Source organism: Drosophila santomea, chromosome X (genome assembly GCF_016746245.2).
Source record: "Drosophila santomea strain STO CAGO 1482 chromosome X, Prin_Dsan_1.1, whole genome shotgun sequence".
NCBI lineage: Eukaryota > Metazoa > Arthropoda > Insecta > Diptera > Drosophilidae > Drosophila > Drosophila santomea.
In genome coordinates, this window is record NC_053021.2 from 1,595,960 (window position 1) to 1,614,526 (window position 18,567).

The 18,567-nt window shown below is 37.6% G+C and overlaps 2 protein-coding genes across 13 annotated transcripts; both read left to right on the forward strand.

Moving 5' to 3' along the window:
- The first annotated feature begins 598 nt into the window (after positions 1 to 598).
- On the forward strand, positions 599 to 10,933 carry LOC120456364 (double-stranded RNA-specific editase Adar). 12 transcript variants are annotated; one of them, XM_039643169.2, is made up of 12 exons: positions 599 to 1,090; positions 2,545 to 2,633; positions 5,621 to 5,708; positions 5,813 to 5,961; positions 6,026 to 6,299; positions 7,098 to 7,280; positions 7,350 to 7,630; positions 7,694 to 7,844; positions 8,752 to 8,917; positions 9,920 to 10,019; positions 10,095 to 10,574; positions 10,641 to 10,933. In XM_039643169.2, the coding sequence occupies exons 2-12, from the start codon at positions 2,598 to 2,600 to the stop codon at positions 10,737 to 10,739; spliced, it is 2,007 nt and encodes a 668-aa protein (XP_039499103.1). In that variant the 5' UTR covers positions 599 to 1,090; positions 2,545 to 2,597; the 3' UTR covers positions 10,740 to 10,933. The 12 variants fall into 12 exon arrangements, with proteins under 12 accessions (XP_039499103.1, XP_039499106.1, XP_039499102.1 ...); XM_039643172.2 differs by having other exon boundaries at positions 5,816 to 5,961; XM_039643168.1 differs by having other exon boundaries at positions 2,594 to 2,633.
- A 6,225-nt stretch (positions 10,934 to 17,158) lies between these two features.
- Positions 17,159 to 18,123, forward strand: LOC120456365. Its single transcript, XM_039643178.1, has 2 exons — positions 17,159 to 17,288; positions 17,346 to 18,123. The coding sequence occupies exons 1-2, from the start codon at positions 17,275 to 17,277 to the stop codon at positions 18,070 to 18,072; spliced, it is 741 nt and encodes a 246-aa protein (XP_039499112.1). The 5' UTR covers positions 17,159 to 17,274; the 3' UTR covers positions 18,073 to 18,123.
- The last annotated feature ends 444 nt before the right edge of the window (positions 18,124 to 18,567 follow it).

An 18,567-nucleotide genomic window follows, 5' to 3' on the forward strand; every position in this document is an offset into this window, starting at 1 on the left:
CAACTTACGAAAAACTTGTAACCAAAAAAAAAAAAGCATTTAATTAAATAAAACCAATTTAAAATGGAAACTTTAAAGCACTATAGTCTTTTAAATGCTTTTTAATCATTTTTTCTATTCATTTTGATATATGGAAAATATTAAGTTTAGCACCCAAACTATATTTTGCAGCATAATCGTTAAAAATGACATCATTGCCGCAAATTTGGTTATAGGTTTAAGTGCATTAAGTTAATTTAGTTTATTTTTAATAAAATTGTGACTTGTTTGAGAAGTAACTGCCAAAACAGGCAGATGTTTACTAGAGTTCTTCTGATGTTTTCCAAGCTGTCACCATGCAGCGGCAAAAAAAATTGTTGTAGTAAAGGGTAACGAAAGTTAATATATATAAGAAAGAAGGCAAATTGGATGGAAACCAGCTTATTAGATAAAGGTGCTTAACAAATTGTACAATATATACTACTTTTTATACGGCGCAAAATTCCATCAATTTTGTTAACAGCAACTGTTAGCAGATATCCAAAATATCGATATGCAGACATTCCGCAAGCAGTAACATTACGATGTAAGTATCGATATTGGATATTGTGATAAACTGCGCGCATCCCTAGATTCCGAGCAACAAAAAAGCGAAGAAGGGTCATTGTTATTTTTTCTAATGCAATGTAATGAAGTGAATTTGCACGTTTGAACAAGTGAATCGCGATTGTTGTTTTATCCGCAGCGGGGAACCAAATCGAATCGAATCGAATTCGCGGCCAGAGAAAAGAGGCAGCACCGCACCGAGGATAAAACAAACAAGAATTGATTTGTTTGTCCGGCCATGTCAGTGTATGTGTGACAAGGGCTCGCCAGTGTGTGCGTGTGCGTGTCCCCGTGCGTGTGTGTGCGTGCTTTTTTTTCTCCCGAGTGCCGCCAAGTGAAATATGTAATTGCACGCCACTGCAGTCGCAGCCACACAAATCCAATCCTGATCTACGAAACAGCGAAGTGAGGCTACAAACGGCTGCCGAACGAAGAAAGCAGAACCGTTAAACAAATGACACTCTGCCGATACAGCGAAGTAAAAATCAATAATTAGAGCAAAAAGGTATGCAGTAGCCAGAAAAGAACGGAACCCAACGGTACATATACGCGCTCATGCACACATCTGCAGCTGTGTGTGTGTGTGTGTATGTGCCGTTGTATATCGCGTATCGCATTCATGCAAATAAAATGGCAAACGACGAAAGTCAATAGATTTTATAGGTATTGTGTCCCGAAATAGGAGCAATTCCCCCCGATAAGTGCCGTAAAACGGCATAATAGGTGGAGCAAAGTGGATAGTGGGTAGTGGATAAGGGGTGTTACGTAGCTACATGGCAAAAACAAAAAAAAAACCAAAACACAAACACAGGGACACACATGCAAAAGCACATGCGACGTAACATTCCGATTCCGACCAACATCAAAGCGGAAGAGAACGAAGGAGGAAGGAGAACAGCGGAGCGGAGCGGCGAAAAGAGGTCTTGCGAATGGGAAGGAGAGGCGAGAAACGTAAAGAAAAGAAGAAGGGAAAGGCTTCACTGCTGCATTGCAGTGAATTGCGTTCATCTGCCCCTTCGCCCCTCGCGCCCTTACCCCGTTCAATTTGCATTTCCCTTTCTTGGGCGAAACAAACAAGCCAACAAGCTTATAGGCCAATAAGTTCGCATCCATTCTTGCGGCGAGTCGCAAAAGTGGCTCACTGATTCAGATTAGGATTCAGATTCAGATTCACAATGATATTCATTCAGATTGCGTGACTTGTAGAGGAGGAACGTTGCGATGCCTTCATCTGACCATGTGCAATTACCTAATGTGGCACAGAGTTTAGTGCATAGAGCAGATAGTAAGGTGCCTTCATAAGCTGTATACTGTGTGTAGTGCACTTTTGGCCAGCCAGCCGATGCGATGCGATGGCTATGGGCCCGATTGGTCAATTCACGAGAGCGTGGGTGTACGAAAATCAATAGAATCGTGTAACTTAGGCATACAAGTACGTATGTTTAATGTTGCATGCATGTGGAATGTACGCATGCCAATAATCATGCATATAAGCAGTTTTCTAGTTTCAAGAGTCGAGATTGTATGCGATGTCTTTATTTCTTGCAATCCCGACCACCACCAACCATTTGCCTTGAGTTCTGAGTTTCGAGTACATGATCTAATTTGATTTTTGCATACCGTAAACTGATAGATACTTAGTATATACAACATTGTATGCCTAAGCCCTAGGAACTGTATTCTACAGGGACACGAAAAATGAAAAAAAAAATCCAATTGGAAAGAGGGGAGAAATTCTGGTAAACTTTCATATGCTCAAGGGACTAGATTCGTAGCCTTGATTTGATTAATAGACTAATTATTAGCATTGATATGATTTTATGTTGTTAACCAAGAGCTTCTGCTTCAGTTTATATCGGTTTGATGTTACTTTTCTGAATATTGGTAGTTCATCATCATACTCCTATAAATCATAAACATAAAACATAAAACATAAATCATAAATCACCATTACAATAGCACAACAGATTTCACCAAGATATATAAAGTACGTGAAATTCGATTCCAGAGTCATGTTAAACAGCGCAAATAACAATTCTCCCCAGCACGTAAGTAGACGAAAATCGTCATTAAAAATTAGATTTCTTTTATAACTTGCTTATGTGATGTTTATGTGTATGTACTCTTGTTAATCGTACGAATTCTCCAACACAGCTTGCATGTTAAGTTTACGCAAACTTGCATATTGTACATTTAGTTTGAATCGGTTGATTTTATGACTTTTATGACTTTATTCTTAAGAACTCTACTATAGTCAGACATTTTAAGGCAGTGTAACAAAGTAAGGAAATTACCTACAATATACTCATGGATATGCCTACTATTTAAAAGTGATAAAACTTAGATCGTGGGCAACTGGGTTATTCTGTTCCATGGTAATACGACTGCATATTGGTCAAAAAGTGATATGGTTCATTTTGATCTTGCTGAATATCCCATGCTAAGATGTAAATGTATTATTGCACAATATAGCATGAAATTATACGTAGTTATGTGCGAATATTTTTCTATATAAGGCATGAGTCGCAGTTTTGGGACAAGTACATTATATTCTGCTGCATTTCCTGGTTCTGTTTTCCAGTTTTCCAGTTTTGTAACACCTTTTTAAATAGCAAGTATATTATGATTCAATGGTAGGTAATTTTATACCTCTTTCCTACAGATCCTTCTAAGTTTCTTCACTTTTTTTGTTATGAATCACAACACCACATGGATAACTATAGTCCATCCAAAATCTTAAAGGAATTTGTTATTATTCCTTTTTAGCGTGATTGTTTAAAGTAAAAGAACTGATCATAATTTAACATCGAAATTATGCTTGATGTTGTACTTGATGTTCATTAGTACTTGAAGCTGGCCGATCCTATTATACTAGACATTTACAATTTTCGCCATCACTTGTCCGACAAATGACACTCAACACACAGGTGCGGTGTTATATAAATATGTTGCAATGAATTCGAAATGGTCAGAACAACGAGAACATAAGAGGATATTTCTCGAGCCTTACCACTTTCCCATTGTTTCACTTGTTTATTTCGGGCTTTGTTCGCAACAAACTTTGGGCATTTCGCATTTGGCGTTTATTGTTTCCTACTTTGGGCAGACTACGAGTGTACGAGTATATCTGCTATTTTACACATTTAGTTTTCAGTTCTGGTTAGGAAAAACTTTGTTGATCAGACGCCTGCGCCGTGGTTAGTTTTAGTTATTGAAATGATATTTTTTAAACATTTTTCAGAGAGAGGTATTTTCTGTATTTGTCAGTTGTAGGAGCTGTCCTTTTAGCCACCTTTGCGCACATAAATAACCTACGAGACTGCGGGTGCCAATTGCTCCAAACTTTGACCATAAATATAATTTCTTCGAACTGAGTGATTCTGCAAATGTGTATCGTATGTCCCGGAGTCTTAGTATATGTACACGCACACATTTTCGCAATATATTTATTTTAAAATGTTGCTGTTGATTACTGCAGATTTTGATACGCCAATGCAACTCATGCATCTCTGAGTTTGTGCTGCAGCTGCTGCAGCAATAACCGCTCCACCGGCATCCAAATTTTAATGTAATTTCGTTCATGCCGTGGGGTTGGTAATGCCTTTCTGACATTTTGACTTCATTAATTCGACAAAATCTGCTTTCTGTCCGTCTGCGAAAGTTTTATCAGCATCAAAGCATCTCAATTTTCGACATGCACCGTGCTTTTTGTTGAATTTCAAAACAAGTGACACATGCCACCAAAGCAAGGTTGATGTCCTTCGATTAGAACAGGAGGCCCCCTTTCAAAATTAATTCAATTCTCGACTTATAAATTTGCCAACCACTACATATTAGGTATTTTTTTAAATGCAGTTCGGGTAAAGGTAAACGAGCAAATCAAACGAATTCCCCAGTATTTGGATTCCTTTCCAACACAGCTCTTTGAAGTGTCCCCGAATGCGGATGCCTTGCAGTGAAACGGACTGCCACATGTGCCTTCCCTTTAAAAGGGTATATAAATATCGAGCTCCTCAAAATCGCTGCTAGTCGCGCAAATTATCTGCACACTTACAAACATGTGTTTTTACACATGTATGTACATTTTTAAAATTTTTTTTCATAATTGCAGTTCCTTCTACAAAATTAGCCGCAGTTGTCTTTTGTCGTTGTCAGATAAATGTCAGTGCTTAGCCGGGAAACTCGAAATTTATCAGTCGCTGGGTTGTAGACGGTCTTGAATGTCATATCGTTGCTGGCTGCTCAGTTTTATTGCATTGAAAATAGCAGTGAAAGGTGGACCTATAATGTATCCAGTGTCCTATAAACCAGGGCGTGCGTGCTACAAATCATGCCACCATGCAATGCGAGTGGCTAGATCCTCATTTTGTTACCAACGTCAACAGTTTTATGCCGCTTCTAGTTATGCTGGCAAAAGGTCTCGATTATTTGTTAGGCGGCGCTTTACGTTCCCATCATTGCCTTACAATGTAAGTTGATTTAGTCCAACCAAACTGTTCCAGTTTGAACAGAGCTGGCCTACTCGCACTGTAGTAAAGATACAATGTGTAGTATATTTGTATGCCTTTTAGCCGTAAGCCCACAAAAATACACCAACATACGTATTAACCGAGCAAAATGTGTGAGAATATTGTTCTAACTAAACATATTGTTGTGCTATTGTATTACAAACGTCTTGCTATAACTGTCTATATGGTATCGATGTTGTTGTGCGTAATATTAAACAACCAATGCGTTGTGTGTATGTATGTACCATGATTGGTCTTTAAGTCATGTTGGTGCTTTCTAGAAGTGAATAATTCGGCAATATATGGTAATATGTAAACCAGAAAAAAAAACGAACCCTTTGCCTGTGAATGGTACTTGCATTAATGACATAAAAAGCAAGTCCTCTAGAAAACGCGAATTACTACATGCCTACACACAAAACGGGTCCTTGAAATGAAGTTTGAATGCTTTTCGTTGTACTGTACAGTGTTAAAAAGTAAATGCCTAAATACTCTTGATTTCACTATTAATGCATACGTATCCATAGCCGGTGAGTGCACCATCTGATATCAACATGAATGGCTATAACCGAAAGTCGCCACAAAAAAGGCGCTATGAGATGCCAAAATACGCTGGTAAGTCCTTCTCGTAGCACTAGGATGTGCCCATTGGGCCGGGCACATTCCATTGCTAGTTCAAATGCGAATGAAGTCCACTGATCCGCGCAATTTCGTTACAGCAGCTCCAAAAAAGAAAATCTGCAAGGAGCGCATTCCGCAGCCGAAGAACACGGTGGCAATGCTGAATGAGCTAAGACATGGACTGATTTACAAATTGGAGTCACAGACTGGTCCGGTACACGCACCTCTATTTACGATATCCGTGGAGGTAAGATATTTATATTATTGTCGAAGAAGAAAGGCGATCCTAAATTCTCGAATTTAATTTACAGGTCGATGGACAGAAATACTTGGGCCAGGGCCGCAGTAAAAAAGTTGCACGCATCGAAGCAGCAGCAACTGCACTGCGCAGCTTTATACAGTTCAAGGATGGAGCAGTTTTGTCGCCTCTGAAGCCGGCGGGCAACTTGGACTTTACCAGCGATGAACATCTTGAAAATGGTATTGAAAATTTGTCCAATCAAAAATTGGTCGAGATCATTACCTCCAACCTTACCTCGCTTGAACAACCCACGTTGCGTCTTCAAATGTTTTGCATGAGTCAGAGCAAGTATTAGTGTATTTTTTCCTTTTTTGTTGAATATTTTAATTTATTATTTAATATAATTTATTCTGGAACCTTATGTGTTTTGTGGCCCTATGCACTTTAACTTAAAGTAAATAATGTGTACTATGTGTATTATGAACGTATTTTCACACAAATTCATGCCTACAGTCAAAGATGTCCCCATTCATCTAATATCAAAGTTTTGCCGAATATCATAAAGAAGGCCATGTCTACAAGGAGTGCGCAGTCCTTAGAGCAGAGCACAAAGTCAATTGTTATCAATGATATGGCAATTATGTATGTTTATAGTGCCATAAGGTTCGCAATGTTGATTTCGGTATCGTTTGTATTATTTGTATGAAAACGCACCCTGCTCATTTGAACTGAAGTTTTTATCGTCCAAAGCCAATGCTTAATGCTGAACCTAATTTCAGTAAATAGCCAAACATTCGGCTACTTAAAGGCCTCAGTGTAATTGAGCTGTAAGCGACCTTTATTAATGCCTTTATTAATGTGCCTTGTTCAGCATTACTTCCTCAACTCCTAAAATGCGCACAATGTTTAATAGAGCAAACAATTTTGCGCTTTTGTGCCCTATGCTCACTTAAGTTCAGTTCTAGTGTTTGATCTTTACGTTTTCATAAGTTATTTGTGTTTCTTGTTTATGCTTTCCCTTGCTTTTGCCCGATATGGCTGGAGAACACTATTGCGTCTGAAATAAGTTTAGAAAACTAAGACATAGCTTCAGGATGACGAGCAGTCAACTATCCCCTGCTAATTTTGTTTTATATTGCTAGATGTCAGCAAAAGTGCAATTACTGTTGACGGTCAGAAGAAGGTTCCAGATAAGGGTCCTGTCATGCTCCTCTACGAATTATTCAATGACGTTAATTTTGAATGCATTAATATTGACGGCGCTCAGAACAATTGTCGCTTCAAAATGACTGTCACAATCAACGAAAAGAAGTTCGACGGAACAGGTATGTAGTTTAATTACCTCGTAAGCACTAAAGCCGCATATGCTAATGTGTAACTCCTTTTTATCCAAGGTCCTTCCAAAAAGACGGCGAAGAATGCGGCAGCTAAAGCGGCACTGGCTTCGTTATGCAATATTTCCTACAGTCCGATGGTGGTGCCACAAAAGAACGTGCCCCTTCCAATCGACGACAAATCGTCATCGATGGAGTTGCCTCAGATACACGCGGATACCATTGGTCGGCTGGTTTTGGAAAAGTTCATGGAAGTGATTAAGGGTCAGGAGGCATACTCGCGTCGAAAGGTATTAGCTGGCATTGTAATGACTGAAAACATGAATTTTTGTGAAGCCAAAGTAAGTCCGTAGTTAGCCAAGCATTGCGAACCCAATTGTAATGCCAAACCCATCCTTCATCAGGTTATTTCAGTTTCGACGGGCACAAAGTGTGTCAGCGGTGAGCATATGAGTGTGAACGGAGCTGTCCTAAACGATTCCCATGCTGAAATAGTCTCCAGGCGTTGTCTTCTCAAATACTTATATGCACAGCTGGACCTTCAGTGCAATCAGGGTATAGTTGTTTGATGCATATGCTAAGTTCAGTTTACGTATACTAATATTACAATAGAAGTTACATCTAAGCGTAATGCATAATTTAGTTGTTAAATGTTAATATTTAAAATGTACGGTTTGTCAGGAAGAATTAGCTGTACGTAAGAGCTAGTTCCTTTTTTGTGCTCATTTACCATATACGCACAAAGTTTTTTATTCTTTTTTTTTTTTACACATTAAACAAGCACTTTAAGCTAACTTATGTTTTCCCTGTTAGATCGTCGTAGAAGGTGTTTATACAAAATTACATTTTAAGGGCAAACCATCTTCAAAATAAACAATTTGTAAACATTATTTATAAAATCTAAGCACAATCATTAAGAGTATCGCATTTATTTTATTTTAAACGGAATTTTCCTTGTTTATTTAGTTACTAACATTTGAGTTGAACTATTTTATTACATTCAGTATATAAAATGCAATCCAATTATTTAGTACCGAAGGGAAAACTCCTAAAGTAAGAAAGTTTCTTTTCATTTCAATACCTGTGGCATGATTTGGGCCCAGTGAACTTCCCAGACTCATTTATAAAGAACCAAAAGTTGTGGTTACGTGCTTTAGTTTTCTTAAGTCAAAACTCACCTATCGGAAACACATGTAATGATAGTTCTTTTGACTTGGAAATAAGAGTGGGCATTATAAGAAATCAAAACAAAATAGGTATTAGTTGCGTAGTATTTTGCGATTGGCTTTTTGCTTTCCCAGCTTCACTTGCATACTAAAACATGTTTCGCATTGTTTTGTTGGACTTCTTTTCATGTATACCTCTGCGTATTGGTGAAAAGAATGAGATTTAAACATAAAACTACTTCGTTTTACTTTAATTTATATTTGATTACTCTTATTCAATTTTCTCCTAAATTTAGCCACAGCATATCAGTCGATTTTCGTGAGGAATACTGATGGGCAATACCCTTATAAACTAAAATCCGGGGTACATTTCCATTTGTATATAAATACAGCACCTTGTGGGGATGCACGGATATTTAGTCCTCACGAAAACGACACTGGTGTTGATAAACATCCAAATAGGTTGGTACAAAATACATTCTATTAATACTCGATAATTTTATATAAAGAATACTTTCTCTACTTATTTACACATTTAAATTGTATTATTCAAGTAGAATTATAATGAATTATATTTGTACGCAATAAGAAACGACATTTCTATGCGGAAAACACATTGAGATCGCAAAAAATATGTATTTGCATAAAAAGAAATATATCTTAATATGTACAATTGCGCCACAAGTGCCACAATTTACATTTATTGAAATAGCGATGTTTTTGTCACATTTTGGGATTTAAGCATAATCCAAAAGAAGTAACAACTTGTTAAGGCGCTTTTTTTATGTTCACTTGTGGCATATATTAAACGAAATTGTGTATATTAGATATCAGAACTATTAATTTGAACATATGCATGAATGCATACAAAAAATCAGGTATTTTAAAGCTTTTACTCTTTGTCTTGAGTATGGTTAAAAAATGTATTCGCCATATGTTGTCTGTACGTCTGTAATGACTCAGTCAAGTGTAAGGTCTTTAAGATCCGCTTAAAGAAGGCAAGGACATACAAAACTTGTGCTTTCTCCAAACTTTGCTGAATATGTATTTGTATGCCCTTGCAAAAGTTTTAACACGCCGAAAAGTAGACATCTCCTCCGCTATCTATATGGATATGTCTGTCTGCAAACTTCGGCGCTCCGAAGATTCCCTTCTTGTTTTCCAAAATCGTTTTGAATGGCAGGTCAAAATAGGTTAAGCATACAAATCCTGGACCATTTGAATTAGATTCTATAGGTGCAGGTCTGAGGAATTACCTTTGAAGTATATTTGATGGAAATTTATTATAATGATAAGACTTGCCACTCCCTACCACATAATAAAGTAATTCATACCATGTTTTGTTTCCAGTATTACTTGGCATGTTTTGACGTAGATTTTGAACAAGCTAATAATTATATTTTTCATATTCATATTTTATAATGCCGACAACGAATCATACATGAAATAATCATCAATCAACAGAAAAGCTCGTGGCCAGCTGCGCACCAAAATCGAGTCCGGTGAGGGGACAATTCCAGTGAAAAGCAGTGATGGAATACAAACGTGGGATGGCGTATTGCAGGTAACTAGATTGGGTGGATTCTATTAAATTGTTGCCCAACCATCATATACAACATTTCTGACTTTTGTGTTGTAGGGCCAACGCCTGCTGACAATGTCGTGCTCGGATAAAATTGCTCGTTGGAACATCGTGGGTATACAAGGCTCCTTATTGTCTTCCATAATTGAACCAGTGTACCTGCATTCGATTGTGCTGGGCAGCCTGCTGCACCCGGAGCACATGTACCGCGCAGTGTGCGGCCGAATCGAGAAGTCCATTCAAGGCCTGCCCCCGCCGTACCATCTGAACAAGCCGCGCCTAGCACTAGTCACCTCGGCAGAGCCCCGAAATCAGGCCAAGGCTCCCAACTTCGGGATCAATTGGACCATTGGGGACACCGAGTTGGAGGTGGTGAACTCGCTAACTGGCCGAACCATTGGCGGCCAGGTGTCTCGCATCACCAAGCAGGCGTTTTTTGTTAAGTATGGATTTTTAATGGCTAACTTACCCGGTATTTTAGTCCGCAAAGTAACTACAGACTATGGGCAAACCAAAGCTAACGTTAAGGACTATCAGGTGAGTGTTGTGCTCAATATTTTTTAATAGGAAATGCATCAAATTGTTTGACATCGTTTCTTGTAGATCGCAAAGCTAGAATTGTTTTCTGCATTCAAGCGAGAAGACCTTGGCAGCTGGCTGAAGAAACCCATTGAACAAGATGAGTTCGGTCTTGCCGAATGACTGCACTCAGCACTATTATATAATTTAAAAAAAGACAACAGTAACGGCAAGCAATTAATAGAGTTAGACGACATAGATTTTATGACAAATTCTTACATAGAATGCAAATTCAATTGGGTGCAAAAACATCGCTATGATATACTACTTCATATGATTGAGAACCTGCCAACCTTGCGTACCCATTGCAACAGCAAGCACAAAGATGCTTATGCTCGAAATATAAAGAACAGCTCTAGAATATTTATAGAATAGAATGTAGTTTTTATGCTGGAACTGAGTAAAGGAGTATTATGGCGTTTTTTTTTGAATCAATTCTTTTTCAAATTGGCTAAAGCAATTTCTTTCTCATCTATTTTTGTGACTTGTTTTGTTATTTTAATGAATCTATTGCGACGTCGTCGCAACTACACTGTCGAAACTTTCAAGTGAGTTGTGTCTTTCGTTTTCCGTATTTTAGAAAAATATGGTAATAAATAATGTTACGAAACAGTTGAAAGATATATATATATATATAAAACCAACAAGTAAACTCAATAAATAACAATAATCCAAACAGAAATCTAGAATTCGTTCTCTTATCGATTAAGCAATGTATTTTGTTAAGTAATGTTATTTGCAACGACATAATAATTATAATAAAGTCACGCTTAATATAAGCATAAGAACATTTTAGGTGAATCTGCGTTAATTTCACGTACTTTTCTTCAGATCAGATATAAACCTAAGCTTTAATCGATTTTCAATGAATAAAACTGTGTTCTTGGTTGAAAAACTTTATATATAACAACATTTTATCAAATAAATTATGTAGATTTCTTTGAATATTAGTTGATACAAATCACATGCAAGCGAATGCAGATAAGAATATATTAGTTACCAACTTTGTAGCATGATAAAGGCATTTAAACTACCTAAGTCTTATCATGAAGCTTGTATCGCCATTTTATATAATGTAGAAAGACATACTATATTAGTTGTGGTTACTTGTACATCATAATATTTTCTATTAAACTAACTTCCGCCTGAGTTCTTCCGGTTGGCTATCTTCTGGTTGTTCGTTCAATTTGAAATGGCAATTGTAAATGGTCAAATCAATATTAACTCTTCCAACATTTGACGTATTCCAATTAAAAACAAGGCGATTTGGTTCCTCCTTTAATGTGTACTTGATAATGCTATGATGAATAATCTAGTCAAATGTGGTATTCCAAAAAAAGTCATAGTCTCTAACCATTCAGATATGTGAAGTAAATATTACGTCGAAGTTGCATAGAACATGAAAATGAAAAAGACTGCAAGACATTAGAGCAGCACAGCTTATTTCGTTGCAGTTTGTCCGAATCGTCTTAATCACGAAAATACTTATGAACTCGAAAGTGTGTACCGATTTGTTTAGATATAATTTTTCATTTAAAGCCATAAATTTTTATTTAGATCTAAAAAAAAACAACCGCCTATTTCGTCCGTTACAGTTTATTATTTACGAATCTACTTCGGAGTTTTGATTTTTTTTTTTTCTACAATCCGACTTGTATTCTTCACTATCGAGTACCTTAATTGTGCCGATTATGTTTTAAATATAACAAAAGATTTATTTTTACCTTTTTTATATCGGCACGTAGTAGGCATTTTAGTTTTACCAGCTTACCTTATGAGAAATTTGCTGATATTCTGAATACAAATAAAATATAAAAACCATCAGGGCTTTTTAAATGTGAAATTAAATCTAAGTGGAGAGGACATTATTTTTAATTTTCAATAGTGGTATAAACCAAAATTAAATTATAGATTTCCTTTGAGATCAAACTGATACAAGTAAACTATTTTTTATACCCGTTACTCGTAGAGTAAAAGGGTATACTAGATTCGTTGAAAAGTATGTAACAGGCAGAAGGAAGCGTTTCCGACCATATAAAGTATATATATTTTTGATCAGGATCAATAGCCGAGTCGATCTGGCCATGTCCGTCTGTCCGTCCGTCTGTCCGTCTGTCCGTCTGTCCGTCTGTCCGTCTGTCCGTCCGTATGAACGTCGAGATCTCAGGAACTACAAAAGCTAGAAAGTTGAGATTAAGCATACAGACTCCAGAGACATAGAAGCAGCGCAAGTTTGTCGATTCATGTTGCCACGCCCACTCTAACGCTCACAAACCGCCCAAAACTGCCACGCCCACACTTTTGAAAAATGTTTTGAAATTTTTTCATTTTTGTATTAGTCTTGTAAATTTCTATCGATTTGCCAAAAAACTTTTTGCCACGCCCACTCTAACGCCCTCAAACCGCCCAAAGCTGCTACGCCCACACTTTTGAAAAATGTTTTGATATTTTTTCATTTTTATATTGGTCTTGTAAATTTCTACTGATTTGTCAAAAAACTTTCTGCCACGCCCACTATAACGCCTACAAACCGCCAAAAATTGTGTTTAAGACTCTCCTTCTCCCTTCCACTAGCTGAGTAACGGGTATCAGATAGTCGGGGAACTCGACTATAGCGTTCTCTCTTGTTTTTCTTGCGCATGCTAAAAATATATGGGCATAAAAAACTTCCGAGTTTTTTTTTTCATTACTTCATTAAATAATAACATGACGATATAATTGACTTAAGTAATATTTGCAAAGATACCGCGTATGATGGATAAACCAAAGTTGATCTTATATAAAATACTGTGATACTAAATTTTACTAGTACTTCCAGCATAGCTGCATTTTATCCATTCTTAAATATTCTATGATAAGCAGCAGCAGATAATAATCAATGACTATATAGGAAAACAAAAATTTTTAAATGGCATGCACCATGCTTGTCTACATTAGATTTTCAAATAAGAAATTTTACAAAGTAGATTAATACGTATGGAAAGGTGGGTTAACATTGGGACTCCTCAAATATCATTTTTAATTGCTAAACAAAACAATAGGCTCTCGATGCAGCATACATATTTAAACTTGAGTCAACTAATTTCTATTGCAAAAAAAGCGTAAAAGATACATTTAACTCTATAACACGTAGGCTAGTCGTCGGTATATTCAAGAACCAGCTAATAAACGTTCAACACGTATTAAAATACCTATCTAAGAACACACAAATATAACTATGAGAGTTTTTTTAATTATACTAAATTATACTTAGTTGGGATAAAAATCAGATATATACAATAGTGTGCTAGTCGAGTACTCTACTCTTGTTATGGAATGGCTTTAACTATTCACCTACTAAGTTGGTTTGCCTATCGGTTCGCATACACATTATTTCATAATATATTTGAAACCTGCTTGGGAATAAATAGAAATAGAAAAAGAAAAAAAGTAAATATTACAGTTTGAAATGGATATTGTACTTGAAAGTTTGAATTACATGAATAAGTATACAAAACAAAAGGTTGCTCAAATTGCAAAACACTTGGAAAGTATTTATACATCTTCCAAACAAAAAGCAGTCCTGCAAACACACTTAGATGCTTATAGAGAACATGCCGGGTTTTATTATATCCCGCTAAACCAGTGATAAGAAGCCGCGTCGAGCCCCTACTACTATGATGTTCTAGACCAAAACCGTATACCATATACCATATAGCATATAGCATGAAGACACTAATCCAGCGGTACTGCAATCGCAGCCGCATATTTACGAGCTAAAGGCAGCAATCCAAGACAGATTATAATACCATTTGCAATTGTATGAAAAGTTAGGGCCACTGACGACAGACTTGGTTAGCATATTATTAAAGCATATGCTTTACAATCCGTTCGGGGGCAACTATCTTTTAAAGTTTTCGAAGTTGAAGGACTGTAACCAATAAATTAGCTGAGACACAACATTCTAAATTAATATTGCAGATCAAGTACTCCTGAAATCAAAAAACATTTAATCATTCAACCATTTATTTATTATTGACTTTCTGGCTAAAAAGGTTATAAAGAGACCACAAACTTTACTTTTGGGCTTACCCATATCCATGAGGCATTGCTTACGCATATTTCACAAAGTTCACGAAATGAATATCAAACTACCAAAGAAATAAACAGTATAATCATGCGGAATGGATTTCTATTTTCGAGCCAAAAACAAATTTTTGTTAACATCAAATACTTTTTTGATTCCACCGAAACTTGCAATTTTGATGGATTAGTGGGTTTAGGAAATTAGCAATGCAGACATCCAAATATAGCTGGATTTTCTTTAGTTTATAAACAAGCCCGTTTGTACCAGGAAATCAATATATGCATAACTTAAAATATAGAAATACACTCTTATACGTAAAACTTTGTTCTTGAAAAAGATTAGTGCATATATCCAAAAGATTTAAGCAAATAATAAACACTTAATATCTAAATACACAGAACAAACTTAAATAAAAACTAGGTTTACACTTCCTACACTGGAACTTCGCTTGTCCATGTTTCAAGAAATTCGCTTGGATAACGCGAATCAATAAAATTTCAAAATAGTAACAGTCTAGTCGGAAAATTACAAATTCTATTTGCAGCTTAAGAAATATTCTTTTAAACACTGAATTGAATACTTGCAAGAACGTCAAAATCAAATGCAGGCATCCAAAATTGCTCGTTTAGTTTTTAAAGAAAGAAATCCGTATGTACCAGGAAATCATATGCGTAGCTTAATACATATAAATACACAATTATACGTAAATCTTTGTTCAAAACTTGATCAAAATTTAGTGCAAATAGCCAGACGCTTCAAATAGATTAAAAGCGAGCAAAAGCATTGTTAACAGCTACCTTAAACATTTAAGTCGGCAACAAAAAGAAGGAATGTATCAATAATTCAAACTTTTAAAATAGATTTTACGATGGCCTTTTTGTTTTATAATCGACTGTCAGCCAATAAAATGATCCCCACGTCATTGAAGACGAAACTTAAACCCTATAAGCCTATGAATATTTACACAATCGTTCGGTCTCCAACTAATGTAAATGAAATTTAATAAATTATCAATAATATATAGAGAACAAAACAGGATGCGACTATTAATTTACAAATCGCGAACCTAAGAATTTATTAGCTACGTACCAAGGGATTAATGGGGAATAAAGTCAGGTGAGTAGATTCCGATTGTTGGGATTACAATCGTATGGTTGCCATAGGTCGTCGCTTGTAAGGCATTGGAATAAATTTCGATATAGGTAGGTAGCATACGTAGCGGACTTGGGGGAAAAATCTGGCAGCTGTTGGTCTCTGCTGCAGTCCCCACACTTCTTTTTCAGTAAATGTAAGTATTTTTACATGCCATTGTAGTGTATTGCCAATATCGATAGAATATTTTGTACTATTATGTTTACTTATACTTTGACTTACCTGTTGAAAGCAAAAAGAAATAAAATGTGTTTAATCTGCAACGATTTTTTGTTTTATATATTGGCCACTTTAACACTTTAAGCTGGTTTGTATTTATAAGCATAATTTATACATTTTTAGTTTAGTTACCTAGCATATCAGGCTCTAATGTTATCAACAAATTATTCACAGAACGCCCCATTTCATTTTCCATTTTCAGATGGCGCTCTTGGTTGCACGTAAGAATCCCTTGGAGCCGAGCTGAAATGTATTCCGAGGATTCAAGGCAACTTGAATCGAAGTGATGCAGCTAACTTGCCCGGTAAGTCTTCAATTTCATAATCCCTTCAAAGTGAACCGAAAACAATTGGGTTGTACAAGCGTAGATCCGAGGGCGGCCTTGAGCGTTGATTTTCCACACAGCATGCAGGTTTCGTCGACAACGAACTTGTTGAATTTTTTAAAACAGCCCGCTGCTAACGAAACCCGACTTCAGTGAGGATGCTTTGCAGTTGGTCTCTCTCTTAAGTTACAAGGAGCATTTTGTTATTTCACACTATCGGCGGCAACTGCCGCATAAATGGATTTCCTGCTGGAAAATAGAGAAAATTGTATGATTACTTTGATGATATCTCCCAACTGTTCGGATATCGCAGTTTATGCTAAGACCATTTGGGAAATCTGGGAATGTGCTGGAAGTATGTGCAGGTGCTGCCTGGTTGGTTGCCGGTTGTAAAGCAGCGACAAGCAAGAAAGTAAATAATTCACTTAAAAGCAAATAAAATGTAATTTACTTTTAACGGAAATGTGCTCAGTGGCAGGGAGGCGGCGGTGGCACTTAATCCGACAGCGTGGCAGTCAGTGGCAGTCATGCCTGTGTGCCGTATTGCTTATAAAATGCAGACAGTTCGCTTCATGCCGCCATCCTCGGGGCCAAAAAGCAGCAACAGAAGGCTACGGCTACACAAATTGCACTGAAAACAAATAGGGACAGGGGCTCAGTTTGGAAGTTGGGTTCAAGCTGAATTAAGTGGAAAATTAAAAGGGGTTTATACGAATCTTTGGGCTTGGAAACTGTACCTAAGAATATGCCTCAGAGCTAGTCAGCCCAGAGAGCCTTAGTTAGCCAAGAGATAAAAGTCAAAGGGGACAAAAGTTTCTCAATTGCCACGGGCCAAAACACTGAACACACTCACTAAATTTCTCTCATAAGAGCGTTTCCCTGGGAAATACAATACAATGTGGATGCAACTGTAAGTCCAAAATAATCATAAATAACCTTTTCAAAAGACATATCACAAATTTGTTAGAGGCTGTCGTGCGTTTGTAAAAGGCGCCAAGAAAAGAACACCCAGGCGCAAGGATGGTGACGCCGACAGTGAGCCAGCGCTTATTATGGCCATGGCCAATGCAGACAGTCACGAAAGAGGCAACAGCAACACATATTTGGCTCATGATAACGTTCAATTACCAGCGGGCACAGATAGCGTCTATCTCTCCAACCCCTCGATGAACGAACTAATGCGAACCATTCACACTGCTTCCTCAATGGATTCATTTAAACGCGTCATTGTATCGGGACGAAGTACTGCAATGAGTTTTCCATTTCCCAGTACGACCACGACCCATCTGCTGGCACCAACTAGCTGTCGCATAGGACAAAGTGGTTTAAGTTGCCATCAAAGTGCCAGGCTTGCCCCAAATGTAATGCACCGAAGACGGTCTTTTGATCATCGGTTGCATCAGCAGCGACGAGTGAATACGTCAGCTCAACGGCTGTGGAAAGTGCACTCAGAGGGTAATTTCTTGGGGCCAAGGAAGCCGTGCTCCTCCGGCCAGTATTTGAATCATGAATGTGAATGCACTGCAGGCTCCGGGAACTGCGCAGTGATGATCTCTAGAGATGGTCTGCAAGTGCCCGTTGTTGTTCCTTTGGAAATCCCCACGGGTGGCCAGAAACTTTCGAGGAACTTGTGCTATTGGATTAGTTTGGCACACCTGCTAATGGTGATTTCCTGCCTGCGCGGACTGTTATGAACCAAAATGCAAATAGAGCAATGTGATTAAAGAATCAAGTTTTTACTCGTCTTACTGCGTCCTTTAAATATGCCGAACACCAGTCCCAATTAATCCAGATCCCAAGCCAGACTGGCACAGCACAGCCAGCATTAAAAAGGGAGCTAAGCTAAGCACTGAGCACCCCAAATTGCCCAGGCTTTGCAACGCCAGGAACGAAGTTGGTTCACTGGCCGAACGACCAGAACAAGACATTTGCTTTCGGGGTATTTGCCTTGTCGTTTTCCTGATGACAGTTCTGTGGCGCAAAAGGCACATAAACACATTTGCCCGCCAGCTGGCGAGAGTGGCTTGTTTTCTTGGATATCGCCTACCAGCAAGTTGGAAAAAGGTATGTGGCCTGGGCGTATGTGGTGCTCGGATCTGACGGTCATACATACGTATCTGTGTCTGGCGTCAGATCCGTGTCAGAACGTGGTAATAACCAATTTTGCAAAGCGGCGACATCTTCATTCC